The 14,347-nt window shown below is 38.7% G+C and overlaps 2 protein-coding genes across 4 annotated transcripts in view; one reads left to right on the top strand and one right to left on the bottom strand.

Annotated features, from left to right (window-relative positions):
• The window catches only part of Cenpp (centromere protein P), a 210,215-nt gene that overhangs the window by 97,280 nt on the left and 98,588 nt on the right, over positions 1-14,347 (top strand). The window lies entirely within an intron of this gene.
• Aspn (asporin) overlaps positions 1-14,347 on the bottom strand; it is a 30,555-nt gene that overhangs the window by 5,233 nt on the left and 10,975 nt on the right. The window contains exons 2-5 of the mRNA XM_006992275.3: positions 14,016-14,288; positions 9,519-9,631; positions 5,011-5,224; positions 3,553-3,663 (exon numbers count right to left, since the gene is read on the bottom strand). Of these exons, the coding sequence (XP_006992337.1) occupies positions 3,553-3,663; positions 5,011-5,224; positions 9,519-9,631; positions 14,016-14,265 (688 nt within the window). The 5' untranslated portion in view covers positions 14,266-14,288. The remainder of the gene's footprint in view (positions 1-3,552; positions 3,664-5,010; positions 5,225-9,518; positions 9,632-14,015; positions 14,289-14,347) is intronic.

Below are 14,347 nucleotides of genomic sequence, written 5' to 3'. Positions count from 1 at the left end.
GTGAATTTCAAGACAGCCAAGGCTACACAGACAAACCCTATCTCAAAAAACATCAAATCAAGGACTGAGATCTAGCTAAGCACCAGGCCCAGGGGTTGATCCTCAGATTTTTAGTATTAACAATTAATATACAACTCTACGTACACACACACACACACACACACACACACACACACACACACACACACCTTGAATAACATATTCTTTTTTTTTTTTTTTTTTTGGTGTTTCGAGACAGGGTTCCTCTGTGTAGCTTTGCCCCTTTCTTGGAGCTCACTTGGTAGCCCAGGCTGGCCGCGAACTCACAGAGATCCACCTGCCTCTGCCTCCTGAGTGCTGGGATTAAAGGCGTGTGCCACCAATGCCCGGCTTCTTTTATTTCCTTCCCTTTCTATTGATTTTTTTGAGAGACTGATTTGGTTGAGATGTTCATCCTTTGGATTTCGCTAGCAGCTTTCAGGTGATACTGTTTTATCAGGACCCTGCCTCTTCATTTCTGTGACTTGGCCCTCAGATCCAGAGACTCACTCAGATGGGATAGGTCATCCTTCATTTGATGCTTTAGGCATTGATAGTTGTTGCCTTGGTCTGTTCTTTACTAAAACTAGAAATATTGATTGCAATGGTGTCCACCTAGGATCCTCAGGTTGATCACAAATTCCTGGTTGCAAGCCAGAGGCCTACCTTAGCTTCCAAAATAGCTAGCACTACATGTACATTGTTGTACTTGACTTTGGTGGCTTTATTATATTGTCTTTAGTTATGATTTGTTAGCTGGAATTGTTTTCTCAATAATTTTGTAACTGTTTATTTACTTGGTAACATTTTTTTACAGCTAAGGCAGCAGGCAAGTTTGATTCTTTCAGGCAAATTCATACAATGCCCAGAGGTTACCTGTTAAGTCATTTGCTTCTTAACATCATCAGTAAAAAAGATTTTACTCTTTTTCATTGTTTAATCCATTGCAGCACTTAGTCTTTCAGTTACTAATAGTTATTTTATATCAGGAGTGCAGCTTCAGTGCCCCTCCACATTGCAGGTGACCTGTGACCATCTGTTCTTGTTCTTTTCACACGTGCATGCCCAGAGCCTACCCCTCTGCATTTGTAGCTGGTATGAAAGAGGCTGACTAGGGCACTCAAGCAAACCTCATTGTGGTAGTCATATTTCAATGTATTGTTTGTCAACCTATGATTCTAGTTACCTTGCTGGAAAAACTTTCCATTTTTAACTTTAGCTTAAACATTCCCTTCCCATATTAATGTTAGAAAATGATGAATGAAATTGAAATATCTTTTCATTATCAGTAGACTTTATGGCTAAATTTGTTTTTGATTCCAGAATTTAATTTGAATTTAAAAGTAAACTAGAATAGAAAATTATTCTTCTAAACTGACAGGATTTTAATTTCTTGAATTTCATTTGACTTTAATTATATTTATGCAATAACTATATGTTACCTTCAGTTATATGACAAAGGGTCTGTCACCAAAGAATTAATATTCTCATGGAATTATTAGATAATGCCCTGAGTGGACTGTAGAAAGCTGGAGAAGAGCAAACTCAGTAGAGAGCTTAATGAACTTAAGGGGCCATTGTCCTTAGGACACGAGGAAGGTAGGTGACCAGAGAGCAGACTGGGGCACAGCTTCTAAGACAGGCCAAAGCAGAGGTAATGCAGAGATGCGAATCTAGCAAAAGCTCATCTGCTGCTGACAAAAAAAAAAATATTAACATGTTTTTGGATAGCAATATCTGTTCCTACCACAAACTACTCCCCGCCCACATGGGATTATGCAGTAGAATTTCCCATACAAACAGGAAAGAAGACATTTTTCTACTTTCCTCCTGTTAACTCTTCCTGGTAAAAGTTCCTGGGATGGCTGCCATTTCACCCTGCTGCAAGTTACATTATGATAGAAGTTTGACATGCTGTCTGTCACATTCTAGTCAATAACTTTGTTTTCAAGAAATGGTTTCTTAATGCCAGAGAGATAGTGACAGAATAGTTATGTAAGTTGAGACATTTCATTCTGGTTTGTTTGTGAAGATATAATTTCTTAAGCTCTGAAATGATACTGAAAATTAAATTATGCTTTGTTATTTGGAGGAAATTGTAATTAGGGTATCACCCATCCTGTCAGGTGGGCTGACAGGATTCATCAAATCCTTCTTTGTCCCTTCCCTTTGCCTTCACTTCTTTCCTTGTTCTGTTTTCCCTGTACCCTTTGCCAGCTTACAATCAAGAAAGGAAATGTGGCCAGGCGGCACTGGCGCACGCCTTTAATCCCAGCACTCAGGAGGCAGAGCCAGGTGGATCTCTGAGTTCAAGGCCAGCCTGGTCTATAAAGTGAGTTCACTGTATCTTGTATTCTTGTTTATGTTTGTTTTGTTCATCTTGGATCAGAGTAATAGAACAGGACAAGTTAGCCAGGCGGTGGTGGTGCACGCCTTTAATCCCAGCACTCGGGAGGCAGAGCCAGGCGGATCTCTGTGAATTCGAGGCCAGCCTGGTCTACAGAGCAAGATCCAGGACAGGTACCAAAACTACACAGAGAAACTCTCTCTCGAAAAACAAAAAAAAAGAGAGAGAGAGAGAGAGAGAGAGAGAGAGAGAGAGAGAGAGAGAGAGAGAGAGAACAGGACAAGTTACTGTTTTTACTGGTAGATAGTGAAATTACTATTGAAAATTGAAAAAATGTTATTAATATGAGGTATTTTTGATCCAGTTAGTCATCAACACAGAAAAGAAGCCTGTGTTGGAGATGAGGAAAGCGAAAGGGTGAGCCTGAGTTCCAAGAAAAGCAGTCACTCCTACCCAGCTAGTTATCAGGTAGCAAGTTTGGATGTAAGTTATCTAGGACAGTGAAGAAGCATTTCTCCTTGGAGTGCCTGCTTGAGGTCCCATTAATCTGGACTGATGATGCAAGGCTCCTTCTAGTAGTAAGGTTGTTGTCATAGACTATGTCTCAGATACTGTCTCCAAGCCTTTCTGTGTATTAGCACATTAATCTTCACCATACCCCTGGGGAGATGTCACAGAGCACTTAGTGATATATTCTTCTTGCCAAAGCCAGTGCCGCCCCCATTTGGCCTTACAGTCTCTGTCCACCTCAGCTGCACCAGCACAGCTAAGGATAAGGGTCTGGCCCCATTCGACATGCTCTGCTTTTTACTCTACAGTAGAATTCTCTATCTCTACAGAACTGTGGATTGACAGGTTTATATGAATAAATGTCAGAAAGGAGGAGGAAAATATAGAGCTCATTGCTTTTTGATGTTTATTCTTACTGGGGGAAAATATTGTGGTTTAATGTTATCAAAAAGATCACTACATATGGTTCTCTGTTTATATGTGGAAAAGGACTAAATGTCATACTCCCCTGTCAGATACTGGCACTGGGATTTCTGATTGTAGTGTAGTTCTGGCAATATATACTGTAAAGTTTTAAATATTACAAGTTAATATATGGTAATACCATGTAACAATGTATACTCATTTAAAAGATGGTGTCTTTTAAAATGCCGTATTTTAAGTAAAACAATACAAACCTTTTGGGATTGAGGTTAGTTTTGCCTCAGCAATCCTGATATGGAATACTGTCACTCCTTCAAATGCTCCTGGTTCTATCCCATTGTTATCAAGAGGGTTTGCACTCATTTCTGTGAAAGGAATGATATAATTCAGCACACATTTGTTATCATCATGGAAACTCACAACACAGAGGGACATATCTGAAGAATATTGGAGAAATGTGTCTTGCTCATTCATGCTCATTTCTACTCATTATACCTACTTCTGTGTACTCTTCTTTCTATCAACCTCAGAAAAACACTGCTTTGAATTTTGTGAACTGGAATATACAACAAGTTTTTTTGTGTGTGCATGTGCACAGGCGCATGGAGGCCAGAGGTTAGTCCTGGATGTCATTCCTAAGATGCTATCCACTTTTTTTCCCATGGTTTTTTTTTCCTTGTTTTTTTGCTTTGTTTTGTTTTGTTTTTTGTTTTTTGTTTTTTGTTTTTTGTTTTTCCGAGACAGGGTTTCTCTGTGTAGCTTTGTGCCTTTTCTGGAACTCACTTGGTAGTAAATGGACTTAAATTAATTGCACATAGCCACTTTAGATTTGTTTGTTTGTTGAGATAGGTGTTTTTTTTTTTTTGTTTGGTTTTTTGCCAAGAAGGCTAGGCTGTCTGGCCACTGAGCCATAGTTATCTGCCTATCTCTGTTTCTCCAATGCTGGGATTACAGGTTATACACTACTATGCCTAACTTTAATATGGATTCTGGGGATCAAACTCAGGTTCTCAGATTTGTGCAGCAAGCTTCTTGAGCTATTTCTTCCTAGCCTAGCCTTACCCCTTAATTCTTAAAAAATCATATGTCATTTATAAATTAAGCGATTAATAGAAATTTAACTTAGAAGTTATAAGTGCTAGGTACTTGGTTGGATTAAGAGAATATATGGACATGAACCTTGCTTAGGTGTTTGAATGACTGTTGCAGGCAGATGGCATAGACAACATGATAAACATTACAAATAAAATAGTGAGACTTAAATTTTATAATGAAATATATATCTCAATAATCTTAAAACATAACCAAAATTAGGTTTATATTCCAAATAATAAAAAATTAAGTGTGTATAATTGAGTAATTTATATTATACATTAAAATACTATGTTTAAATTTAATAATATAGGTTTTATTAATTATTGTCTTGTTCCCAAAACCAAAGCAAAGTGTGTCATGAGATTCTTGAAAAAGAGAGGCAGCATCACAAAACTTTCCTTTGTGTCCTATAAGTTTTTACACTTTAATTATTTATGAATAGCTTAATAGATTCAAAGATTAATTTTTGAAATTACTTTGAAAATTAATAATGTAAATTTGGATGTTATAGCTTAATAGATTCAAAGATTAATTTTTGAAATTACTTTGAAAATTAATATTGTAAATTTGGATGTTAATTACAATTTCAGGATGTCCTTTTCATTGGGAAAACTTACCCAAAACATGTAAAGCATTCATTCCTTTGAACGTGTCCTTTTGTATTTTCTTAACTTTATTATCATGAATTCTGAGTTCTGCTAATGATTTGGGAAGATTAAGTGGAATTTCGCTTAGCTGATTGTGGGATAAATACAGCCTTCTCAACTTCTTTGTGGTTAGAAAGGTTTTTGGATGAATCTTTGTTAGCTTGTTGTTGTTCAGAATCAGAGCCTAGATAAAGCATAGAAAGACAGTTTAAGGCAATTTTTCTCAACATGTGGTTGGTGCCCCCTCTGGGAGGCGTGGAATGATCCTTTCACAAAAGTTGCCTAAGACCATTGGAAAACACAGATATTTACATTATGATTCATAACAGTAGCAAAATTAGTTATGAAGTAGCAATAAAAATAATTTTATGACTGGGGGTTACTACAACATGAGGAACTGCATTAAAGGGTGGCAGCATTAGGAAGGTTGAAAACCACTGGTTTAAGGGAATGGATTGATTTACTGGTATTCTATAATAATTAGTCATCATTATAATTTCTTCCATTTGTATATTAGCTAAAGATACCTATTATAATTTCAACATTCAAAATATTGAGTTAGGCCGGGCGTTGGTGGCGCACGCCTTTAATCCCAGCACTCGGGAGGCAGAGCCAGGCGGATCTCTGTAAGTTCGAGGCCAGCCTGGGCTACCAAGTGAGCTCCAGGAAAGGCGCAAAGCTACACAGAGAAACCCTGTCTCGAAAAACAAAAAAACAAAATATTGAGTTAGAACAGTACAATGTTTTAGTGTCTGGTGCTAGTTAGATACAATCTCATCTTTTTAAACTTTGAATTAGTTGTTAATACATTCATAGTAACCATTCACATGGCAAGATAATATACTTCTGTTTTTTCCCTCTGCTATATTGAGCAGAAAGAACTTTGGATGTTTACCAACAATGGTGGCAGGTTTCTTAGCATCTTTAGGACTTTTTGTCCCTCTATTAATGTGATTCTATCAAGTAGCAGCTTGAGATTTATTTCTTTTATAAACTTTATCCTTACTTTGTTTTTCCTTGTGTTTCTAGATAAAGTCAGTGTGTCTTACTGGGATTGCTCAGAGCGTTTCTCCTTAGCATATACACTCTTGGCTGCACAGCAAACTCCTTCAAGAGCGTGTTTACTTATTTTACTCTCTGGCCTCTGTGTCTCTCTTTAATCAACCTCCTTCCTGATAAACCATGCTGTTTAAGGTTTCATCTAAGAAAGATTGATCCTAGAAGAGGGGAAACTGTTTCTCGCTGCTGTGTAGCAAAATAGGCTCCTTTCTGAATATATGATAACAGCTAAGGGTGTATTTCCCTTTAGTTAGTAGGAAAATGGGGTAGGGGGCTGGCTTTAACAACTTAGTGGATCACAAAGGTGGCTTATAACTTTTACTTGACCCTATGAGGTTAAATCTAGCTTTTCTTTGAGTAGTACAGTATAGGGCACAGTGAAGAAAAGTGACTTGCCTGGTGTCACCCTTTAAGTGAAGTCAGAGCTGCCTTGCCTAGTGAGTATATCCCTCAATAAAATCTTGTCATTTATCCATTTGTTTTCTGTTTAAGACATGCAATTGTTAGATTGTTGACATTACATAAAAGGAATGATGAATAATAAAACTAGGGTAAAAAGCTTGTCTTCAACTTTTGTTCAGCTCTGTCAAATGCTGAATGACATAAGGCCTGGCATGATGGGTCAGCTGTACTCAGTGTTGGCTTTTACACAAAGAACCGGCTCTCCTGCAGCCCAGATACATCACTAACAAACAGTGTCGAAGAAAATGTAGTGTGCAGTCACTGTTTGTAACAGCAGAGAGAGAAGGGAGTGGGGAGGCCTGAGGGTGTTGAGGGTGCCAGTCACTCTGTGTTATCTTTTCCATGAGAGAACTAACTAGCACCAAACAGGCAGCTTGAAATAGAAAAGATTCCTAGAATGTCTAAGACATTTTGATTTCTCTTTTAAGACAAGAAATATATTGGATATTATGATTAATATATCATAGGAGCATATATAATAATTTACTTGACCCTCATAGGGTCAAGTAAAAGTTATAAGCCACCTTTGTGATCCACTAAGTTGTTAAAGCCAGCCCCCTACCCCATTTTCCTACTAACTAAAGGGAAATACACCCTTAGCTGTTATCATATATTCAGAAAGGAGCCTATATAATATATATGATAATATATTATATATGATAATATATATGATTGATATTTAGCCTGTAGCATAGCCAAGTGCTTCTTGTTACTTCTCCTTGGGAAAGGGGAAAGGAGAAGCACTGAAGCCCAGGAATTTGAGGCCAGTCTGGGCCACATAGTGAAACCTATCTTATAAAAACGAAAAATGAGCCAGGCGGAGGTAGTATACACTTTAATCCCAGCACTCGAGAGACAGAAGCAGGCAGATCTCTGTAGTTCGAGACCAGCCTGGTCTACAGAGTGAGTTCCAGGACAGACAGGACTGTTTCACAGAGAAACCCTGTCTCGGAAAAAAAAAAAAGTGATTTATATTAGCACATTTGGTCAGTCCACTCACACTAGCCTGACAGTAATACTGATCAACAGTTGAGGAAATCCCTATCTTTGAGTAGCAACTTACATGTATTTGCTCATTTAATCTTATAAATCGTTCTACAAAATCCATGCCAATATTATACCTTTCTTACTACTGAGGAAGGCGAGGCCACTTCCTCCATTGTTATTTAGCTGATAGAGCCAAGAGCTATGTCCAGGTTCACCCAACAACAGAGCATTCACCCTTAATACAGCACAATATAGAAATTGACTTTAAAAATACTGAAGAGGCCTAAGAATTTCCCTTTAAAAATATTAAAGAGGCCTAAGAACTTCCCAATATCTTTTAGTGCATCATTTCCCAATAAAAAATGAAAGTTCATGTGGACTGAGTTCATGAAATACTCCTAAAATATAATAAAAATATGCTAACTGATTTGAAACTTACATGGTTTTGATCTCAAATATAACATTAGTTGTTCTGTAGTTACGTAAACTAAATGTAGTTTAACAGGTGGTAGAAGCATTCATACACTATATATATTTCCACATTCTCTTTTTAGATTACATATGTATACATGCACATCCTTTCTAATCTTTGATGATAGTGTAATGACCTCTCTTTTCTCCAACTTTCTGTAATATCAAGTTAGTGGGATTGGCTAGGTGGATCTTTGGTAGAATCCATTGTGTTATTGCTGACTGTCTTGATATTTGAGTAAATCCTAGTATGGGAACTGTATTTTATATGGCAAACCTACAGTTTCTTCTTAACTTAAAGACAAAAAAAGAAAGAAAGAAAAAAAAAAAGCAGTCAAGAGTCCAGCTACCAAGCAGCACAGCACTTAAACATAAGTTTTTGCTGGTGGTTGATCTAATCTCTAGGCTCTGCATACAACACCTTGCCAGTTATTCCTTGGTGTGCCTCTAATATGAAGAATATATATGATATGACAGGGAGGCAGACCTGAGATGACAAGGAGGCAGGGTGACCTCACATCTCCCAGATACAGAATCTGTACTTGGCTACTGTTATATACAGATAGGCCTATATGCAAAGTCTAGTATGGTTATAAATTCTCTTCTCCTCTTAGTATTTTACCTTCCCTAAAGATGGCAGGCTGTATGTTTATTTTCTTTAGCACAGCCTGGGAGTATAGAGAGATGGCCTGGTCCTAGTTCACCATACAGACAGTTTAGAGCCAGAGCTGTTCATCTAGCATGCCTAGCCTCAGCTCAGCAAGACAGGGGCAGCACTGTCAGGGCCGTGGAGCCTCCACAGCTGTGTCCGTGCCAAATCGGACTCTCCATCCAAAGTTCAGCTCAGATTAAGTCAGAAAGCAGTAGTCTTCTAAGGTTCTAAATCCTATGAATGTTAGGAAATTAAAATATTAATTATATTTATTAATATATGAGAATGAAATTCTTTTCCTTTTACAAAGATCAAGGAAAGATAACATGCATAAATATATTAGCCACCTAAATAAATATATTCTGTGTGCTACAGTTAGAGAACTATGGTGAAATCTTAAATGGGTGGCTTTGGGTGAAGATTTCTTATATACTGTGTTGATTATTGGTGTAGTTAAGTATTTTTTGTTTGTTTTGAAACGCTCTCATTATGTAGCTCTGGCTGGCCTGAGATCCACCTACTGCTGCCTCTCACATTGATGGGATCAAAGGCCACCAAGCCCTGGTAATAATTCTTCCCTTACTCCTTCTAGTGGATAGTGAGCATTATCATCTGACTAGATTATGAATTTATTTAAACTCTCAGCCCATTTACCTTTTACCTGACTATTATTCTGTAAGCATCAATTGAATTAAGCCATAGTGTTTACTCAGCTGAATACAAGATTTTTGCATTGGGTCATCCATAGGAAAGTAAGAGATTTTTACACTGATGCAATATAAGTAATCATTTCAACAGTGATAAGGATTTTTACTAAGTATTTGAAAATATGAGTATATAATCTTACATAAAGTGAAGTGAGTCCTCTAAAATCATTTTCTTTAATTTCCTTAATTTTATTATTTTGAAGATCGATCATTCGAGTGTCAAATGGAATGTTGCTTGGGACGGAGGTCAAACCTGAGAAATAAACATACATGTTACAGATGATAGATGTTCATGCTAAAGATGAGATCAGTAATACAGTAGAGATGTGCATTTTTAAAATTCACGGTAACTGGCGGAGCGGCAGTGGCACGCACCTTTAATTCAGGCAGTTGTGTGGCTCACACACCTTCCTCCCAGTGGCACGCACCTTTAATCCAGGCAGTGGTGTGGCACACACACACACACACACACACACACACACACACACACACACACACACACACACACACACCGAGCTGAGGATTAAACCCAGGGCCTTGTGATTGCTAGCCAAGCGCTCTACCACTGAGCTAAATCCCCAACCCCTCACATACCTTTAATCCCAGCACTCAGCAGGTAGAGGCAGGCAGATCTCTGTGAGTTCAAGGCCAGCCTGGTCTACAGAGCAAGATCCAGGACAGGCACCAAAACTACACAGAGAAACCCTGTCTCAAAAAACAAAAAACAAAAACAAAAAAAAAAAAAAAACAGGAAAAAAAATTCATGGTGATCAGTAACATAGCACTTAGTACTTGTAAAAAAATGACAACATTTTCTTTTGAAAGTCTCAAGACCTTTCCAAGTAACTTTTTTTATTTTTACAGGGTATCTATCTGTCTTGAACCTGTCTGGTTCCAAGGTGAAATACATGGTGGTAGGCTATGCTTGGCTTTGTTAAGAGATCATAAGCAACAGAAACACAGTTTATACAATGTATTTGGGCTGCAGATTTGCTGGTTAGTGAGAAACTGGAGCATAAGGGTCTTGACAATTTTTTTTAAGAAGAACCAAAATGAAATTGGTTGAGATGGTACACACCTTTAATCCCAGCACTCGAAAGGCTGAGGTTGATAGATCTCTGAGTTCTAGGCCAGCCTGGTCTACAGAGTGGGACCCTGTCCAAAAAACAAAATAAAACAAAACAAAGAAAAAAAAGCCCAATATGTAGAAAGTTATGATTAGAAAAATAGATATTCTAGATTATTTTCATGCATGTTAACAAAAAATTAATACTCTTTTACCATTAATAGTGAATTCCTCTAACTGGCTGTAAATCTTGTTTACAGATCCTACAAATATCTTGATTAGAATGTAGATTTGAGCTATAACTTATTTCATTCATCACCCCCAGTATTAAAGAACAAAGTGATTTAACTTCTATCACTTTTCTACCTTTGGGCCTTTACTCTCTATTCTTTGAGGAACAACAGCTGCCTGTGTCATCTCAGAAGAAAGTTGAGGTGCACACCTTTAAATTCTTTTGGAGATTATAATTTTACAATTTCCCTTTTCTGTTTCCTCCATTCACACCTTCCAATGATCTCCCCCTTGCTCTCTTTCAAATTTATGTCTTTTTCTTTAATTATACTGTATGTATTCCTAAATATATAAGTACAACCTGCTCAGTCCATATCATGTTGACCTATATGTATGCCTTTTTAGCTGACCACTTGGTTTTTAGTATTTTAGAGGTAGGGACAAAAAGGCTCAAATTCAAGAGTATTTTTGGCTACATAGCCAGTTTGAGGCCATCTTGGGCTATATAAATATTGTCTCAAAAGAAGAAGAAGAAGAAGAAAGGAGAGGAGAGGATAGGAGAGGATAGTAAAGGAGAGGAGAGGGATAAAGGAAGGGAACAGAACCAGCCCAGGAGAGAAGCCATGTTGGCTATAACTGATATGGGTGACTAGAGCTCATGTCATGCCACCTTGTACCCTTAGTGCTATCTGTGGATATACAGGATTTTCCATTTGTCCTTCTGGGTTTTTTTTTTTTATCTTGCTTTGGTCTAGTCTTTCCTTGCTATTTCTCTTTCTCTCTCCTCTCTTCTCTTCTCTTCTCTTCTCTTCTCTTCTCTTCTCTTCTCTTCTCTTCTCTTCTCTTCTCTTCTCTTCTCTTCTCTTCTCTTCTCTTCTCTCTCTCTCTCTCTCTCTCTCTCTCTCTCTCTCTCTCTCTCTCTCTTTGGTTTTTCGAGACAAGGTTCCTCTGTGTAGCTTTGCGCCTTTCCTGGGACTCACTATTTCTTGTCCCCCTTTTTGTTTCATTTTGTTTTGTTGAGACAGGGTTTCACTGTGTTACAGCCTTGGCTGTCCTGAAACTCACTCAGTAGACCAGGCTGGCCTGGAATTTTCAGAGATCCACCTGCCTCTGCTTCCCATGTGCTGGGATTAAGGGTGTGCGCCACCACTGCCTGGCTGTCCCTTTCTTTTGTAATGGGGATGTATACTGTGTGCCTCTGTATCTTGGAATTGTTTGATTTCTTTTCTGTTTTACAGGGACTCACAGCTAAGAGTTTATTTGAGTCTTAGGAGACCTTAAACTTGGGCTTTTGAGCGTATTGGAATTGTTAAGACTGTGAGACTCTTTGAGATGAATGCAGTTTGCATTATAAGATGGGCATGAGCCTTTTAAAGATACAATATTAGGTCTAAAGGGATGTGTTCTGGTGTCAAGTTGATGTGTACATCTAACTTGAAACTAATTAGTCTTGATTATCAATGTGATTAGATTATGAAGTGTACCTCTGGCTGTGTCTGAGGGCAATTTTAGCTGGGGTTAATCAAGGGGGACAATCCACACTGAATGTGGGTGGCACTCTGCCTAGACTGGGGATGAAACTGGATAAAAGATGGGAAAGCAGAAAGACAGCTAGTACAGGCCTTCATTCTGTCTCTGTCTCTCTCCTTACTTGGCTTCCTCTCTACTTAGTCCTGGCTTCCCCACTCCTTTTCCCTGTCTCCTCTGTCATTCCTCTCCTGTCTTGGTTGCCAATATGCGAGCTGCAGTGTGCAGCCACCCAAAAATACAGGTTCCTTTAAGTTATTTTGTTGCAGCAACAAAACAACACAGAGGAGTTACTTAGCAAGAATGATAAATTTTAAATAGACCTTAGTTCAATCACGTCTTTCTAGGAAGTTCGAAACCCAAATTATTCATAACAAACAGAACTTTGCGTTTAAAATATCTAAAGATTTCATGAAATCTACATGGCCCATGTTATCGTTCTGGGTGGGCACTGTATTTTGTTGCTGTAGAATTTTACTGCCAAGTAAGTGTAGGATCGATCTTTTGACATTTTGAGTTGAATTGCAGTGAAGGAAATTAAAAATGAAGTGCTTAGATTTGAGAAAAGAAAAATCCTTTCTATGTAAGGTTCCTCTTTTGGGGGGCACTCGTGTGTGTGTGTGTGTGTGTGTGTGTGTGTGTGTGTGTGTGTGTGTGTGTGTGTGTGTGTGTTTTGATACAAGGTTTCTCTTTGTAACACTGGCTGTCATGAAGCTCACTTTATAGACCAAGCTAGCCTGGAACTCAGAGAGATCCTCCTGCCTCTGCCTCCCAAATGCATGCTTCTGAGTAAGAACTTACTCAGGGTCCCAGAATCTGAGCTTGCTTTATCCAGCAGGGCTGCATAAGGAGCTGGTTTGACCATGGGCATGGTTACCAGGTGTTTGGAAAGGTCTACACCTGGCTATGTGGTGTGCTTTGATCTAGCAAGGAGGAGGTCTTTTGCTCCTCCCCTTGGCATTGTTATAAAAACCCCTTTTGAAGAAGTAGAAGGGGCCTTGGGTTTTGATCCAGGTCCTCCCAAAGCTATCCTGTGTTTCTGTCTTTCTCCTCTTCATATCTTTCTATCTAAAAGTTCCTTATCCCTCTCCTCATAGGAACCCTTTTAAAAGGTGGGAGCTGGCCTCCCAGAGTGTGAGTGTGGTGGGGGAGGGGAGGGAATGGGTTGAGACAAAATTTTTCTGTGTAGCCCTGGCCATCCTGGAACTCACTTTGTAGACCAGGCCAGCCTGGAACTCACAAAGATCCTCCTGCCTCTGCCTTCCAAGTGCTGGGATTAAACACAAGCTCCATCACCACGCAGCCCCTTTTCTTCTTTTTATTCTGAATTTTTAAATAAGTGTAGATATGCTTTGCAGTCTGCTGGACTCTCCAACCGAACATTTCTCTGCTTGTTTTGCAGTTCTGGAATCAAAACTGAGGCAGTGAGCAGGTAATCTACCACTGCCTCATTTTTGTTGTTTCTTTTTTCTTTCTTTTTTTTTTTTGGTTTTTTGAGACAGGGTTTCTCTGTGTAGGTTTGCGCCTTTCCTGGATCTCACTCTGTAGACCAGGCCTGGCTTATTGTTTCTTATATGGGGGTCTCTGTTTTACCTAAGCTGGCTTCAAACTCACAGTCCTCCTGTTTTGGATTCCTGAAAGTATGGACTAGAAACCTGGGCTACCACACTCACCTTCCACCTAAGAGTATAAACAAACCATTTTATGATGACTAATGCAGTTTTGAAAGTTCAGTAAATACTTTTTTTTTTTATCCTTTTAACCTTTTCAGAATAACAGTATTCTTCAAAATAAAGTTACCTACTGTCCTTACCTAGGTCAGAACAGTGGACAACTCGAGAGTAGCACTGGCACCCAAATGGACATGTTGGGAACAAGTCGAAAGGGAAAAAAGGGTTCACTGGCTCCTTTGTTGGAAAAAGAGAGTTGTTGTCATCGTCGCTGTCATCATCTGTGTCCTCCATGTCCTTCAGCATCATGTTCTTCAGTGCTGTGTGTGAAGGGCTCAAGGAGGGTTTGGCAGAGCACACAGCCAAAAGCAACAGCATCATATACTCCTTCATGCTGTCCTGTGTTCACGGTCAACCTGTCGTTCAGTGGACATGGAGTATTAGAGTTTCAACAGATGCAAATTCTTTTATATAC

The sequence above is a fragment of the Peromyscus maniculatus genome, chromosome 5, assembly GCF_049852395.1.
Source record: "Peromyscus maniculatus bairdii isolate BWxNUB_F1_BW_parent chromosome 5, HU_Pman_BW_mat_3.1, whole genome shotgun sequence".
NCBI classification, from domain to species: Eukaryota; Metazoa; Chordata; class Mammalia; order Rodentia; family Cricetidae; genus Peromyscus; species Peromyscus maniculatus.
This window is presented reverse-complemented; position numbering and strand designations above follow the sequence as displayed.